This window comes from Aulostomus chinensis, chromosome 13 (genome assembly GCF_037954235.1).
Source record: "Aulostomus chinensis isolate RoL2024-O1b breed Wild chromosome 13, RoL_Achi_v1.0, whole genome shotgun sequence".
NCBI classification, from domain to species: Eukaryota; Metazoa; Chordata; class Actinopteri; order Syngnathiformes; family Aulostomidae; genus Aulostomus; species Aulostomus chinensis.
Window position 1 is genome coordinate 19,572,443 of NC_141332.1, and position 17,086 is coordinate 19,589,528.

Sequence of the window (17,086 nt, forward strand, 5' to 3'; positions counted from 1 at the left end):
GTGCAGGCCTCCAAAATACAGTCTGCAACAAGTGTTTTTAATACCCAAAGATCTTAAGCAGCAGGATTTCCACACAGAAAACAGATTTATACAGTTTTATTTCTGTTAAATAAATTAAAAAGTACCAAAAAGCTGAGAACAGGTGGGTTTTTTTGTACCTTAATTAAAGAGCAAATAACTGAAGACACAGAAAGTCCACATAAATAAAGATTCAGTGGTGTAGGACAATATTTAAATCAGAGCATCTTGATTATACTGCTGTTGGTTTTGTACAACTGTTCTCCCAAATCTAAAGGACCAGTAAGTCCTGTGCTGTCTCGATGACGATAAGGCAGAAGAACCTACAGAAAAATAGAGCGACGTCAGGCGTGATTGTCAGCAGTGGTATTAAATATCATGTCAAGAGATGAAGCTGAGAGAAGAAACCCTCGCAGGTTTTATGGCATCGATAACGTGGATCAAAACATCTTCAAAGCTGTCAATATTTGTGTCGACAATGAGTAAATACTGCTTCCTCGCTTGAGTCATGTGGAGTTACCATGGGGAAAACAATGCCCTCATCTCACTAACGATGGACTAATGAGAAGGAAATTTAGGTTCATAAAGGTGCCGCAGATTTAAAGAAAGAGACATGTAAACAGACATCAATAATACAGAGACTGTAAACACCATCACGGATCATCATACCAAAGGTCAACGGGGAAACGATCACTATTTACACCGTTTAAGACACCGGGAGCCACAGAGGGCAGCTCTTCAATCAGGGAGTTAGTGTGTTACCAGACTTGTTTTTGAACTCAAGATCAACTGGCAAAAACTAAATTGAAGGCTCATTGATGGAGTTTCACAACAAAAACACAGCAAAATTCCGTTATAAAATGTTTTCTCTAACAAGAAGTGATGAATATTTCCAACAAAACAGTTTGAAACAACAACAACAAAAAACTGTATGGTGCAAAATGACAGGAAAACATATATTTAAATAACAATTCTATCAGAATATTGCCCCCTTGGATAAAATGTAGCACAACGATTGTGACTCATCTCAAGCTTTAACATTCTTCGTGATAGATTGTCATATTCATCACAACCATTTCAGCCTATTTCATGAAAGCTATACTAGTATTCCTCCTTTCTTTAGTGTAACTGAGTCTGTTTCTTAGCATCTATGGTTACATAGTGTTATGACAGCCCTGCCACTCACTGTTTGGGGTAGTTTTGGCATCATCACCAACAAGAGGGGTGAGTTGAGAGTGAGGACGACTCGTCTGGAGGCACAGGTCCTTGAGGTCATCAGAAAGTGCGAAGGCATCAGTTCACTCCTCGTCCAAGTTTCACATCCAGCACAGCCACTGAATTTATGATACTTGGTAAAACCGTCGCAGCTCAAACAGAAGCCAAAAGAGGCCTTGGGGATCTCCAAAGTGAGAGTTTATGAAGGCTGGGGTGCAAAAAAACTGCACAGGATAGCGAAAGACAAAAGATGCCAAATGAAACACGTTACACAGCGTTCTACGGGTCCTTTGACAAGAGCACGCCAGTTCAGGAATCAGCAGGAAGCCCACTGACACCATCAGCGACTCTTGACCTCTGTTACTCCTCGTCTCCAGCCATGAGGAACCCCAGAACAAAGTCAATGGCTTTCTGCCGGTCGTGTGACGTCTGCCTGCTCACCAGGAAGGGAGGCGGTCGGATAAGGAGGCTAGCGAAGAGCGTCGCTAACGGGGTAAGAGAAAAAACAAACAAACTCTGAGCTTTGAATAATTGGTGATGCCCAAGATGTCCCTCATGAGCAATTTTAACTTTGAGAGAAGGTTCGAAGAATCAAAGTGAATCATTCCAACAATAAACTCAGGCATTAATCTGTGTTTGCATACTTTCTTTTTTAGAGTGCCACTGACCAATACAATGACATTTTTGTGATGCAAAAATATTAATCAAAATAGGAAAGGACAATTTACTTCAAGAAAACACTGGACACAAAGGTTCTAACGTTCTTTGGGTCTCTCCATTTAATAATCATATATATTAATACTCATTAAAGAGCTTCAGTCATCAGCTCAAGGTTATCCAGTCTATCAGCAGTGGACATGTCAAACTGCAAGTGTTGGCTTATTGCAGATTTATGATTTATAGGGATTAGATGTTAGCCAGTAACTGACTAAAGGAACATCTAGCACAGTGGAAGATCAGATAGAAAGCGGGGGTTGTGATCTTGTCAGTGATGTGTGGCGAACACTCCTACCAATGAGGCTGGCGGTCAAGTTGTTGTTGTGCGAGTGCTTGAGCAGTTCCTTCAGGAAGGCCATTAAGTAGCGGAACACATTCCGATGAGCTCGTGGCAGCTGGGAGATCAGCTGTCAATCATCAAAATAGAGACAATGACTAATCACATGCATTACAAAAACAACAACAACAACAACAAAACAAAAACAAAAGAGCACCACATGATGTGAGAACTGTCCAGTGTCATCACTGCACCTGTTTGCAGAGGCGGCTGTCATGGGCGCAGTCCAGGCACCGTTGGTAGAGTTCGTAACACACAACCGGCTCCGGCAAGGCCTCTAAGAAGATCAACAGAGCCTCGGCCACTGAGTGGTTGCAGCCAGCTACGTCTCCAATAAGGAACAACAACCATTACACCACTGGTGTGAACCGGGGCAGGATGACAAGCAGGTGGGAACTGTCTGACACGATTATTGGAGAAGCTCTGCTTTCATGTCATCGTATTCTTTGACTTGGCTACGAAGCTCAAGTGGCGTTTGTTACCAAGCAACCCTATCACATGATCTGACGCCACACTGTCACATGTATACTGTTTTACAGCCGCTAACTATAGGAATGTTTATGGAAGAGGGTAGTCTGCAGTATGCTTTACTTTCACGCAGGATACCAGGATCTGAAACACCAAACCAAGGGCAGCATAGATTCAGGGCACACTAGTCCCGGGATTGTCATGGCGATCACACCAGCTCATCCCAATAATACACACGTGTCAATACATTAACTGAGGTAATGAAATATATGTTCCATCACACTGCTCATGTACATCTCCAGCTGAGCCTGGCTGATGTGGAAGGATACGGATGGAGTCTGGGATGCTGGTGTCCAGACAGTCAATGATGCTCTGCAGCTCCTCTTGTAAGCCTGGTGTTTGGAACAGGTCCTCCTGGGACACACACGCAGGCCAAGACGGCTAATTAAAACTGTACTGACTGTAGCATGCGTAGAAGAACCACAACTTCTAAGCATGACACTTGTTCAATGAGGGAATGTGCTGCATCTGTAATCCAGTACTCATATGAGATTTGAATCTATATTCTATACATCAAAGCAATCTGGCTGCTCTGCTGGTGCATCACATCTGTCACACAGATACTAAGGCCTCAATTTAACTGAGAAACAAAAACTGTTCATATTTTTTCGACACCCAAACTTTTCTTGGGAATAAAAATGTTTTTATATTCACTCAGGCATATTAAAATTTTTTTTTTTTTTTATGTCACTATGAAGTTGTTTTCTACATCTTTTCTATTCCTCGATACGGGATGTATGTGTTCAAACATCTACCTGACAAGTCTAGTTCTCACCTGATCACAAGACTTGGTGAAGAGGTGGTTGACCAGAATCCACACCTCCTTGGGGATCTTTAGAGGTTTGTCTTCTGTGCTCACACCGTCCGCCATCAGGAAGCTCACCTTGGACTTTTCCTGATGGGAAAACACAGACACCATGTTCATACTGTATTTATTAGAGGAATACATGCTTATATTAGGAAAGGGAAAATGATCTGAATTCATAACGTTAGTCCTGTTAAAAGTGTGACAGAGACTACATTAATGGGGGGGGGGGGGGGGGCGAGATTATCTCTGGGGTAAGAAGACTTGATGTAGAGCCATTTTACAAAGAGTGGGATATCATTTTCTTTTTGTCTCGTCAAATGGATCCCCAAGTCTCACAAGGGAGACGTCCAAAAATAACCACAGCGAGAGAGGCTGCACATAAAAGCAGCCTTCAGTGAAAGACCACAATGCAAAACCAATCTAATATCCTGCGACCGTGTTAACAGCAACCCAAACTGTGATCTTTCAGAGTGGTTATTCTTCCAGAGAAGATTCAAGTCTAAAAACACAGACCCCAATTTATATTCAAGGTAGCTCTCTGATCCTTTATGCAGCCCTTCAGTTTCCCTGATTAGCGCAAGGCTTCATACGGGTGTTTGAGCTTAGCGGAACAGAACTCCATACTTATTCTCATTAGCTTTAATCATGTGGTGGCGCAGTGTGGGTGACCTGCTGTGAAATGAGATTTTCTGTGTGTGTATGTGCGAGCGGCCTCAGTGGACTGGTGTACCCTGCCCTCTCTGGAATATGAGAGATTTAATGGGTGGCTGATTCACACACACAGATTATAAGAAAGTCTGGTCTATGATTGCCTGCTGGTTAGCAGCTTCTGCCCTTGTCAGCTTTCTGAAACGAAGAGTGATTTACTTTTCAGATGAGCCTGTCGACCATGTAAACAGCACCGTAGCGTGAGTGTGGCAGAACAAGAACATCAAGTTACGTTCAACTGATACAAGTGAATAAAGGCGGCAAGTCAAGATTGTCCAGTTCAACTACCCATTGTTCTCCTGTTAGGTCTGCTACATATCAAATTGCCCACCACAACTACCTAAAAAGTTTAAAGTTTACCTTTTAAATGTGTCTTTGTATGCAATGAATTCTTCAAAACAGATTTTCTTTTAACTATCACACATTATAATGAAAAATTACCACAAACAACAAACTGATCGACCGAAGCAATTAAAAAGCCCAGATGGAGATTTCAGTTGGTTCTAGGAAGTGTGATAAGAAAGGTACCGGTTACTTAACAACACAAGTTAGTCAGAAGGTGATTTGACCTTGTTTTTGCCTGAGAGTTGATTATTACCAGTGTTAATATTTTACCTTTTCCATGAAGCTGTCCTCTCCCTGAGCAAGAAGTCAGCCCACAACCACAGTGAAGAATTGGAAAACAGTGATGGAAGGCAAGAAGAGGTGATGAAAGGAAACAAAAGAAGAAAGGAGAAGATGGAACTATGCATCAGAATCAGACGACAGAGAGATTATGGATTGCATCAATCATTTCATCTGGATACATGATGACCAGCAGGAAACACTTAAATAGAGGTAAAGAGGACAGAATGCTGGTAGCATTTGTTTTGGAGCCACATCAGATTAAAAACAGCAACATGGAAACAGAGAGGTGTTCATGTTTGGGTTATTTTCAAGAAACAGACTAAAGTGAGCTGGGCCTAACTTGAGTTAGTTCTCCCTTTTTCTTTAGGAGTTCCCTTCCTATGTCTCGGATACTTCCTTGTTCACTTGACCCTTCTCGGACAGAAATATACAAGTTGAGACATTCCATTCTCCCCAAAAATAGGCCCTTTCTGTCAGCCCTGAGGTGGTGAACAAGCCGTCACGTGTCCTCGCTCAGGTTTCAGGTGAATAGCGAGTGCATGCCAGCCATCAGGCTACAATCTAAGCTGCACTGGCCTGGTTTAAGCAAGGGCTAACTTTCATAATCAGGGTTTCAACTAATCAGAGGAAAATATGTCTTTGTTCACTAATCCTATCACTCTAAAACTGGCCTTTATTTCCCTGCATGCCCTGGAAGAGCTTTCTCTCACCAGGTCAATTAGTTTAGTGATGGGAATTTCTCTGATGGGTTTCTTCATGCGGCACAGACTCTCCAGCGAGGTGCCAAAGCAACTGGGCAGGTAGTTGCCGGAGATGGTGATGAAGTAGTCCTTGCCACGGTCCAGATGAAGCACCAAGATGTCCTCTATGGAGTCCTCGCCAGAGTTGAGCAGTGTGACGGAGTCTTTACTGACATACACCTCCAGAAAGATCTCCAGGTTCTCATCTGCTCAGAGGAGGAGGACGCTGTCAGAGGAGAAGCTACCACACTGGCTCTTTTATGTGTTATTCATAGGCTTTTTCTCCACATGAAGGGGAAGTTCTTCACCCTAATTCAATATACTCTGAAAGAGAGCTCTAAACTTCCCATTTTATGAGTGAGCTAGTTTGCTGGTTAGTGGTCAAAGAATAATGTTGCAGTCCTGGAAATGACACAATTACTGCAGTGAATCTGGGGCTGTAATAAAACAAAGATGTAACGACATTTAATAATTCCAATACTAGATGATCACAGACCACTTCTCAGAAAAAAACATCGAAGGACAAAAGACAAGTCAGGATGATAAAAAAGGACTTACTGGGCTCTAAGAATCCATCACTTGGCTCGGCACGCAGCCAAGACTTGCAGTACTGCGAGTCATTGAGTTTGGGGATGAAGGCAAAGTGACAGGGGACCTGCCCGTCATTCTTTATTAGGAAGCGTTCCCTCTGAAGCTGACGGAATTTTACGTTCTCAAATGTAAACTGCAGAACACAGAGAAGAGATACAATAGATATACAACTTGATCCTGGTTATAATTGGATGAAACACGGATTCATACTGTAGGATAATGAGCACATTCCTACCTCTCTTCTGTTCAGAGATACAGATGGAAGGAAATCATTCTCCATTCTGTCCATCGCCCGAACAATCTCCTCAAATACCTTTTTGTGGCGCTGCTCATTTACAACCTTCACCTGTTACACAAAAACAAATCCAATAACTCACATTTTAAAAATAACAACTCAATTGCCGATTCATGGGATACACTTTAATCAAACTAATGCAGTATCATCTGACAGCCCAGCAATAAATACTCCCTCCCCGATGTTGACTTTTGAGTCGCGATGGTTCATGTTCATGGTTATTTTAAAGGCTGTAATTTGTGATGCTGTTTACTGTACTGGAGCATGCCGGGAGGGGTTCCACAAGAAAAGGAGGGACGGTCGTGTTTCAAGTCTTTTCTAAATACCAGTACCACAAAGAGACTATGAACTGAAATATTATAAATAATATAAAACGGCGTGTAGCCTGTGTTTTTACAGAAGTAATTGCTTGAAAAAAAATCAAATAAATTAAAGCCAAACTGACTCATAGATTTGTAGAATTATGCCACCCCATCTCAAAGATGATGACGGTAGAACCTTGCAGTTGTGTAAGATGTCTTTTTTTTTACTCTTACCCCCATCTTGAAAAGAGAGCTGACAGGTTTGTGGTCGCTTGTTTGCAGCTCCATGTGACTTCGGTACTTCAACTGCTTCACATTGTTGCCCCTCCACAAGATTCTGTCACACCAGGCAGGAACACGGCACTTCCCGCTGAAGGAAACAGACCCAGTTTCAGAGGCCCAGTCAGGGTTCACAGACACATAGAGAATTGCTGACTCTGTGTTTGTGTAATGATAAGGCCGGAAATGGCTCCCTGACTGGTGACATTTCAGCAGGATTCCAAAGAACTGAGGCTAAAATTGTGGTGGAGATGCAAGAGAAAGAAAGTCTGTGCATTCACTTGTTTTTACCTCGAGTCCCATCGATCTGTTTTGGGGTCATATTTGTACGTGGGAATGAAGGTAATCTCTCCTTCCATGAAGTCAGTGAAGGCTCTTTTGGTCTGCCTCTGAATATTCAGCTGCACATAAGAAAGCAGATTAAGGTGGAAATCTCTCTAACACTATGACAACAAAAACAATAAAGAGGAAATTGTGACAGAAGCTTAGATGTAGCAATCCAAACTAGGATGCGTAAGACTCCCCTTTGCAAAACACCTCCCCTTTTAAGAGGAAACACATCTCAGTCCCTCACCTGATCGACCTCCTGAAGCTTCTTCAGCTCATTCTGAGAAATAAGCTGTTTGACCTCAGCAGCATCGTACATGAACAGACGATAGTTTAGATCCCCGAGCCAGATTACCACACTAGAACAAACAAAGGGGGAACAGAGTTGGCTTCAAATAACACATGGTGAACTTTTCCTCACTAACACCAAATTCCTCTCGAAGGCATTCTTTCTAAGGGCCCTGCCTAAGAGATCCATAGTGAAAAATAGCAAACTGTGCTAGTTAGGAGGGGTCAAATTGCTGCGGAGAATCAGGTTAGAACTCTGGTAGTCCTAAGACTACAACTTAAAACTGCTGTACAACTATTTTTATTAGTACTGCGGTATGCTGGAAATATGAAAAGTCTATTTCAAGAACAATGTAATGTAAAACAAAACTAGGAGAAATGGAATTCAATTACAGCTTGTGATGAACACAACGTCAGAGTGGATGTAACAAACAACCAATGAGCGTGAAATCCGATTTTAGGGGCACATTTACTCTGGAAATGAAAGCCTGAGAAACTCACTCGTGCTTGACGATGCTTAGAGGGGGGTGGTCCAGTAAGTGGAAGGTCATGCGGGCACATATGTCTTTATAGTCCTGGTTGCGGCGCTCAAAGTCCTCCACGTGTGCTGCAAGATGTGAGTTGACGATGCAAACGCTAGTGTTGTGGAAAACGAACCTCACTGCCACTCCTCCTTTGTTCCCCTGAGAAGAAACAATATCACAGATTTATTATCACTAATTTATAGGAATGAAGTAAAATCTGCCATGTCACTGGACTTTATTAATGGTTTTAAATTTTGATGCAGTCTAAATTTAATTTGAACAAACCATTTTTCCCATGATTCCAGTTCCCACATGCTCTGCAGCCACCTCTTTGATATATTTCTTATGGATCTTATTGACAAAGACCACCAGCATCATCCCAACTAACCGTATGATGCGAACCTGGAAAGATTGAGAACAACAGAAGCAAGTTATTGCCATAGACTGAATGTTAAGGTGGACAATGTAACAGCTCCCCAAAAGTGAAGCCAACAACAACTATAGTGAAAGTATTTAAATGGATCACTCTTGCTAACGTGGACGCTACTGTATCAAAGGGCCAAATAATCACTGAAACAACTGCCTCAAGTATCTCTCCAACTTACCCGCTTGTACTTGGCATTTGGGTGTAAGCTCCTCTCAACTGCTTCTACCCAGAGCTGCTCCTTCGATGAGTCCATGTAGAAGAAAGCCTCAGTGCTCAGGTCCAACTCCTGAAAACTAGAGAAACAAATCAAGTCATTAGCGGGGATAACTATGCAAAAAAAGAACATGACATGGGCCAGTTTATCATAATGAAAGTGCCATATGGAAGTCGCGCTGACCCAAGAGCATAAATATCAGGAGGTTCTGTGTCGCAGCAGAGCCACGACTCCAGGCTGCTGTCAGGAGACTGACCGTTCACATTCCACGTGCCTGTGAAAAACCTACAGAAACAACAGGCAGTTATTAATTACAGGGGATCTAATCTGAGTTATTTTTCAATTGTAAGCATCTATATCAATGCAAAACAAACAAATCCTCCCACCTGAAATTCTGGATGTCCACATACTCGTTTTCCTTTTTTCCCAGCCGGTGTTTAATGAGGTATTCTCTCTGTCCTGCCTGACTGGAGAACATGGCCTGTCTCATGCTATTGGTGGTGGGACTCTCACACCAAGACGGTGGCCTGTCCACTCGATCAAACCCAGAGCCAAAACTACTGGATGATGAAAAAAAAGAAAAGCATGGATCCTTTGAACATCTTTTCAGAGTTTCACAGCAACCGGAATCCTTCAGTGGCAGATGAACTTACTCTGGTTTGGTGCTGCTGCTGAGGGAGTTGTCTTTGGCCTGTAGGGAGACAATTCTCTCTTTAGGAACTGGTACAGGAGGCAGAGGGGTAGATGGAGAGTAGGAGGCTTTGCGAGGAGGTAGAGGGGGAACAGGAGGCGGTTCCCTGGAGGCAACAATCCGGTTCTGGTGGTTCTTCTTTTCCTCCACTTTAAGAGCATGATTGAAGTGGTCCTCGAATCCAAAGTCTGAGGCCAGTGACTGAGCTGGATCATCAGAGAAAAAGGATTTGAGCTCACATCACTAAAATCTGCCGTGTATGACAAATTAATTGAGAGCTTTTAATTCTAAACACTACTTTTTACCTGGGTTGGCCTGATTTGCCGTGGTGTTGAGGGTGGAAGGTAGTGAGGAGGTCTGCTTGGGTGGGTTGACTCCAGAGCTCACAGAATTAGAAGTCTTATTTGCTCTTTGAGGTGGGATGGGGACTGGCCCTCTCGGGGGTATTTGTGCAAGGGGCTCCATTGCTTTGGGTCTCTTCAGTTTGGATTCAACTAAGAAAATGAAATAAATTTAAAATGAAAAACAGAACAAAAACAAACACACACACACACACACACACAAACACACACAGTGATCAACTTTATTCAAAACATGGGACATTTTACACATTCAGTGCAAACATTTCCATGACAAGTACTAAGGTGTGTTCAAGAGAGCCATCAACATCATGCTAACACGAATAATGCAATTTTAAAAGCATGTTCTGTTTAAACCAAGCTCCATCAATGCAAATATGAACTCTTATGATGAGAAAAATCCAGAAGAGCAACACAGAGACTCACAATACTAGCTAACAAGTTCTTCTATGATACTACGGCGTAATGTAAGATGTTATATTTAGTCACTTGTGGATGACAGCACATGATCGTGGCAAAATGAAACGGGAGTACTTCACTATCAATATCCTACTCATGCCTGTATTAAAAACCTCCAGGCTGCTCCTAAGTAAGTGAGAGATAAATGGACGAATGCCTGATTTATAAAAATGAAACTTCAGAGCAGATTCATCAGCCACGTGTATGGATAAGGTGGCTAAAGTAATCCATCAGGGTTTTCTTTGAACACAATCTTCTCTCATATCTTTAGCATTAATTTAGATTTACATGTAGCTGAGACAGACCAGATACTACACTCAAGTCCAAGCATGTGAACACATACACAGCAAGATGAAACAAAGGGCTGAGAAAGATATTGAGATACGATCAAAATCACAATATGGACGAGAGCAATATCAAACCTGCTGGCGGAGCAATATTTGCTATGGACAAATCATATTTCATAAAACCATTCTAAGAATTGCGGCACTGCAGAGTCCCCAGACTGTCAAATGATCTTTTACAGACCTGGAAAAACCTCTTTGTTTGAGAAAGATTCTTGTGAAAAATGAAAAAAAAAAAAATCACACCGTGACCACATCATACCATAACAGTAATATCAGTAAAAAAAATAATCAAAAGTTGTTCAGCCCGAATGAGGAAAAATATAAACGACAACTGCTACTTCATCCATATGGACAATCTGAGAGCTGGCATATTTTAAACTGCATACAAGCCATCATGTTGTTCTGCCGTTGTATCAGGCAGAAAAATATGATGGCTTGTGTGTGTGCACAGATGACATACACCCCTTGGTAGGGGTTAAAAAAAAAGGAATATGTATCCCATTTGACCAATGTGTTATATTCTCAGACTGAAACTGCGTGTCAAATGCACATCAAAGCCAAAGTTATTCTGTTTAATAATGTCTGTTATGGCTAAAAAAAAAACAAAAACAAAAAAACAAAACCAATTTACTGATGAGTGGAAGCATAATAAACTATTGTTAATAATATTTTCATTCACTCTTGTTTGCCAGCACTGTTCCACTGTGGATATGATTTTAAAAAATGGCAGCCAAATGAGTCAGTGCACCAGTGTGTGTGGGAGAGGCAAGATTACACAGGAAATCAACGAGTGGTGTAATCCACCCTTGGTAAATAAATGTTGGATGAGTGATTAAATAATTTATCATCCCACGGCTTCACACTACTGAGAGACAGTGGAGACGTACCTTGTTGTTGAGCGCTCTTCACCTGGGTGAAGAAAGTCAAAGTGCGTTCGTCATCCTCAAGTTCTAACAGGAGCTCTGGGGCTTTTTCTCCTTTGATTCGTATCCTGACACAAGCTAGAGGGAGTCAGACACACATCACACACACACACACACACACACGCGTGCGCACACACACACACACGCACGCACACCACACACACGCACACACGACTGACACCTTTAGAGTTGGCAAACACATTTGAATTGCAAACTGACTGATAAACAAAGCATAGTGATTTAACAGTGAACACATTCAGCATTCTTCCAGAGAGCCCTGGCAACTCATGATCAGCGTCTGCTACTAAATAAAGATGTAAACACTCGGCCAAAGGCATGCTCCAAAAATGCAGCCTGGTTAAATGGGGGCTGAGCTGAAATATATGTTTGGCTTGCTGTAGTTCCCACAGTGCAGGCCAGGCATGCTCACAAGACAAAAATATACATTTTCTGTTTAACTGCTATTTTAAGATAAAGACACTGACTTGAGCCCAAATGAGTTTTGTAGTACTTACACTCAACTGAGAAGTCAATAAGAAGAGCCTCTTCAGCCTCTGAAGTGAGAGAAAAGAGAGCTTAAAGGCAGCCTTCCTTGAGCTTAAAGGCCATGCAAACTTGTCTTTGGGGAATAACTACTTTGACAGGAGGCACCGTGGACTTTCACACCATCGTGAGTGAGTAACAGAGTGACTGTCCTGAGATGCCAAACTACTCAACAAATGTGCCGTGTTTTCATCTTACACAAGAATATGTATTACAAATTTAACATATGCCTGGCACAAATCACAGCACTTTTCATTCCAAGAACAAAAGAAGTTACATACCTTTTATTAGCTTAAAGTTAGCATTGATGGGTATAGACAGCTGAGCCACTGGACGAGACACAACAGCATCAGGGGTAGCCAAAACACCCAATCTGGATCAGAACAACACAGACTCTTGCTTAACATCAGCTACCTGACATTTTTCATGGGACTTAGGAAGATCAAATATCTAAAACATAAGAGCATATATGCACACCAGCAGCAACAATTCCTCCAGTTCTTAGAACAGCATTCTCTCATAAAGACAATTTAGTTTCATGCACAGGATTCAGTAGGACATCAGAATAACTGAAGGTTTCAGATGCAAAATGGGAAAAAGTAAATGGTGGATTATTATTTGATGATTAATTCAGAAATATGCATGCACACATGCAGAAATGTCCAGATGTTTCAGCTGATAAAGCAAATAATGAAAATATTAAAAAAAACCCAAAAGCATTCTCCTTCACTGTTGATGAAAGGCCACTCTAGCATTCTATCTCACATTCAGAGGAGCTCAGAGTCATTAAAGAGTCAATACAAGCAGCTCTCAAGCTGATGAGGGTTAATGTAGGCGAGGTCATATTTCAATCTCAAACAATAGTTGCGTAATGGACCAGGGCCAAAGCACAACGCTGGGCACTGCCCAAGCTTCCCTTCCACTAAACTCTCAGTCTAGTTACAGTTGACAGGAAGAAAATGAGTCAGTGCTGCTGGACTGAATGTGTCAGAAACACAGTTCCTCCAAATCAGCAAGAGACACTTCTGATGCTGTCAGCAACACGACAAACAACATGAGGAGCCAGTGGCCCAAACAATACAAGCATCTTACTAGAAGCCCTTAATTAGATACCCAGTGAGGTGAACCTCATCCTGTCCACTTTGGGATTCAACTCACTGTTTATTTTTGAGGCTACACTTTCTAGTTTCTATTATCTACCTTCTTGGTACATTGCCTTTCAAAAAAAAAAAAAAAAAGAATGTATAGCAAATGCCTCAGTCTGATGCCGCTGGGATGATTGCGATTTAAAAATGACGCTGAATTACTGGAGCATCAGTTGCAGAGTTAGCTTACATTTTCAAGTGGGAGCAACATTTAGACTCAATGTTCGCTCAGCAACACCAATCAGTAAAAGAACAGCAGCATGAGTGAATGACTGAACCTGTCAACCCTGGTTTTTCTTCACAACCTGTTTTCAGGTAGGGCCTGACCAATATATCATCCGTTATCGGTCTGTAACAGGTCTCCAACAGACATATGTACGTGTTGGGATATGCGCCGATATTAAAGTATTTATAGCACATACAATGCAGAAGACAATGACGATGGTGTTTTTCAAATGGTGTTATGCAATGTATCCAGGAAGAAGCACCTCCACCTTATTTATTTTACTATTGTATTTTGGTCTTCATTTAAATGGGCATGAATGTGTTAAATATTCTTTAATAAAGAAAGTTATTTGTTTAAGACATTATTCTTCTACCCTTACATATCAGTACATAATTGGTGAACAATGAACAGAGACAGGGTTTACTTTCAGTCCGGCACAAAAATTCACCGTATCAGTTGCACAAATCAGTAATCGCTGTTTTGTTTTTTTTCCTGCTCTAAAACTGATATTGGTTCACAAATCCCACGTAGGATGGGCCCTGTCCCCAGGCAACAATAATGCTGGTAACTTTAACAGAGGTTGCAATGTGCTTGTCGAATCCAGACCAACAATGTTGTGAGCCCTGTTAAACTCCATCAGCACCAGTGACGTTATCACAGGTCAAACAATCATATACCACAACATCTGTGTGACAGTGACAGCACCAGGTCTCCTCAACTCGCCTGTCAGTACTCCTCTTCCTTCGAATGTGTGTGCGTAGACTTTTAACACAGTTAGCTGAGCATGCAGTGTGTGTTCCCATGTGAGTCTCATTATAGTCAGACGGAGTGGAGGAATTCTGGATAATGGCTAGTGAGCTGGCTCCTGGTGGGACTAATTGCTTTGTCCCTCACACCGCAACCTGCTACAAACACAAACAACCCTGATGGTTTTAACGTACCCATGACATTCCCCTTCATGAGACAAATCCTGCAGCTGCCAAAAGGTTTTTACACATGGGACTCTCAGATAAATCCCTACTGAGGACAAATCTGATTTGGCATCAGGGTAGTGCTGCGAATGAACACAATCACTGTGGCTTCCTGGACAACACAGGCCGGTAACTGACCTTCTCACCTCTGGGGAGAAGTGCCTGATGCAGAGCAGTCACTTTTATCCAGTTGGACTGTCCAGCTCCCAGTTTGTGCCAATAAAACAGGTAAGATCTACTTGAAAAATAAGAGGCTGCCGTCTATCTTATTTCATATTCCAACATGTATTTTCTGTTAATCTTTGTTGGGTATTCTTTCCCATCATGTATAAGCGTTTTTAAGAGCCTCATTGAAGCACTTTTATGTTTTAGTAGCAATTCAATCAAATAAGGAATTTGTATAATGTTTCTTCTTCAGAAGCAGCTCTTAATAAATAAAGTGTATTCTTGTATAGCATAAAATGCTAAATTTCTTTTCAGTAACTGCTGAAACATTCCTTGAATTTCGCCTGAGACTCCATCCAAAAAACAAACAAACACATCCTCTCCAGGTGGTGTGGCTCGAAGACATTTGCCATCTAGTAACTGAAGGGTTGTTGGTTCAATCCCCACTTCCCCCAGAAAACGTGTCAAATCATCCTTGAACCCACAATAAGAGTGTGTCCCTCAACACTGTAAAGCACTGAGTGCCGCAAAGGAAGACGATGGATGATTAAGCCTTTTGTTTTAAATCACAACTGATTTCCAGGAAACTCAACCAGTAAATATTGCTGTTTCTCCAGTGTCCTGGAATTGAAGGAAACACACCAGTCCTGTTTGATCCAGCCACCTCCTCTCATAACAATCAGTTTCACCTTTGTCTTAAAGGTTTTATGGTACATTCTGCATATCTTATGCTGTTAGCCATAAAATCTATTTATTAGATGGAGCATAGCACGATACAACATGATATAAAACATTAACCAAACAGTATATTTAATCATCTTGTCTTACACTGCGTGTCTTTAACTTAATACACACCTTTTTTTATGTACCATCTTTCATCTGCACATTAAATTCAATGTACATTTCACAATGGCCTGAAAAGCAGCCGTTTGCAGGAGACCCTTAGACTCCACCTCAGAAGACACTTCAAAGCACACGAAAACAGGAAGAGCTGTCAACCACCTGAACGTCTACAGCAGAAGCTTTAAAAGAGGAGAATGCTGCAGAAGAACATCACAAGATCTGAAGGGCTGCTTCAGACCAATAAGAATCCCTTTCCACACTAGATTCAGCTCCAGCCAAACAAAAGAAAACCATGTATGGTCACCATATTCTATGATACTTACATAAACTCTCCACTGCGCTCAATTAGTGACAGTAGTCTGGGCTCCTTCTGGCCAGCCCTCAGCTCCTGACCTTTCACAGTGTGAGCAGCTCAATCAAGGAATTAATGGGACTGAGGATGACAAAAGTGCCTTGAAACGAAAAGCACCGCGTTGATATTTTAGTGACCAAAGCCTCACCGCCTTCAAAGTTTAAACTGGTGTTTGGTGTGGTTAGTCAGAAGACACTGTAGAGTTGTTAAAAGAAGCCATGCCAATAGAAAGTTAGCAAAATAATGTGACACATGACAAACCAAAAAGGTATTGACAGGTAAAGCACATCATTGAAAAGGCTGGTTAGTGTCAGGAAATATGACACAATCATGGTTAATGTTTTTAAATCAACAAACGAAAGGTGAGTTAAATTGGATAACACTGGTTAGTGATAACTTTCATTAATTTCAGACAGCAGCCAACGTGATATGAATCAGGTAATTAAGAGTGACACAAGAACTACGAAAATACAGTTCGCGTAACCTTATCATAACCCACTCATTGAATAAATTTCTCCAACATTGCCAAATGCTAACTTACTATGAAATATTAGTGACACAAAATGCTAACATTAGCCACAAAGCTAAAAGATCCGGCAAATATAATTCTTATAAAAGGATATTGCCAAGCACTCCTCGTCGAACTTCCCCAAAGGAGAATCCATTCTTACCTATTCAAAAATGAGAGCAGTTAATCATTGGCAGGCCACTGTGTGTTGGTTCCGTCCAGAGGTTAGAGAAAGTTAAATCCCCACCCGGTACGGCGGCGGCGGCCTTCCGGGGTGACAGCTGTTCGGCGGTTGGTCGTAAATGCTAAACGCCTGTTAGCTCGTTAGCCAGCTGTTGTTTAGGTTCATGGAGTCGGGCGGTTCAACAGAGCCGCGGAGGCAAAGTATCCCGGGTAGTTGGCGCCATTGTGTAAGAAACGGTAATATATCCCGTTTTTATTCTGTCGAGCTCGGTGTAACGGAGAAGACTAATCTGAGCAGAGGGCTAGAAGCTTTTGATGGGATGAGCTAGTTGCGCTACTGTGGAGAGTTACGGCGGAACGGTGTGCAGACTCTCCCTCACTCGGCTCCATCATGATGACTTTTACCGGTGGTTGGCAGAAATTGTC

General features: G+C 41.9%; 1 protein-coding gene across 3 annotated transcripts; it reads right to left on the bottom strand.

Annotated features, from left to right (window-relative positions):
• Positions 1 to 80: 80 nt before the first annotated feature.
• ocrl (OCRL inositol polyphosphate-5-phosphatase) lies at positions 81 to 17,054 on the bottom strand. 3 transcript variants are annotated; one of them, XM_086221964.1, is made up of 25 exons: positions 16,725 to 17,054; positions 16,592 to 16,640; positions 15,941 to 16,019; positions 12,549 to 12,640; positions 12,240 to 12,278; positions 11,689 to 11,802; positions 9,942 to 10,130; positions 9,599 to 9,842; positions 9,332 to 9,502; positions 9,129 to 9,230; positions 8,910 to 9,024; positions 8,590 to 8,706; positions 8,282 to 8,463; positions 7,740 to 7,851; positions 7,457 to 7,566; positions 7,121 to 7,256; positions 6,525 to 6,635; positions 6,257 to 6,422; positions 5,669 to 5,904; positions 4,947 to 4,970; positions 3,591 to 3,710; positions 3,085 to 3,169; positions 2,482 to 2,609; positions 2,246 to 2,357; positions 81 to 1,718 (listed from the first exon to the last, which is right to left on the bottom strand). In XM_086221964.1, exons 2-25 carry the CDS (start codon positions 16,632 to 16,634, stop codon positions 1,594 to 1,596), a joined length of 2,952 nt encoding a protein of 983 aa, XP_086078090.1. In that variant the 5' UTR covers positions 16,635 to 16,640; positions 16,725 to 17,054; the 3' UTR covers positions 81 to 1,593. The 3 variants fall into 3 exon arrangements, with proteins under 3 accessions (XP_086078090.1, XP_086078089.1, XP_086078091.1); XM_086221963.1 differs by having other exon boundaries at positions 9,332 to 9,505; positions 16,725 to 17,053; XM_086221965.1 differs by lacking the exon at positions 4,947 to 4,970 and having other exon boundaries at positions 9,332 to 9,505; positions 16,725 to 17,053.
• Between the last annotated feature and the right edge of the window lie 32 nt (positions 17,055 to 17,086).

Excerpts from the sequence above, each read along its gene's own strand:
- ocrl (XM_086221963.1), bottom strand. The coding sequence starts at position 16,634 with ATGGATTCTCCTTTGGGGAAGTTCGACGAGGAGTGCTTGGCAA. Across the intron at positions 9,025-9,128 it reads CCTGATATTTATGCTCTTGG|TTTTCAGGAGTTGGACCTGA; the intron begins GTCAGCGCGACT and ends TTGTTTCTCTAG. Across the intron at positions 1,719-2,245 it reads CTTGACCGCCAGCCTCATTG|CGACGCTCTTCGCTAGCCTC; the intron begins GTAGGAGTGTTC and ends TTACCCCGTTAG.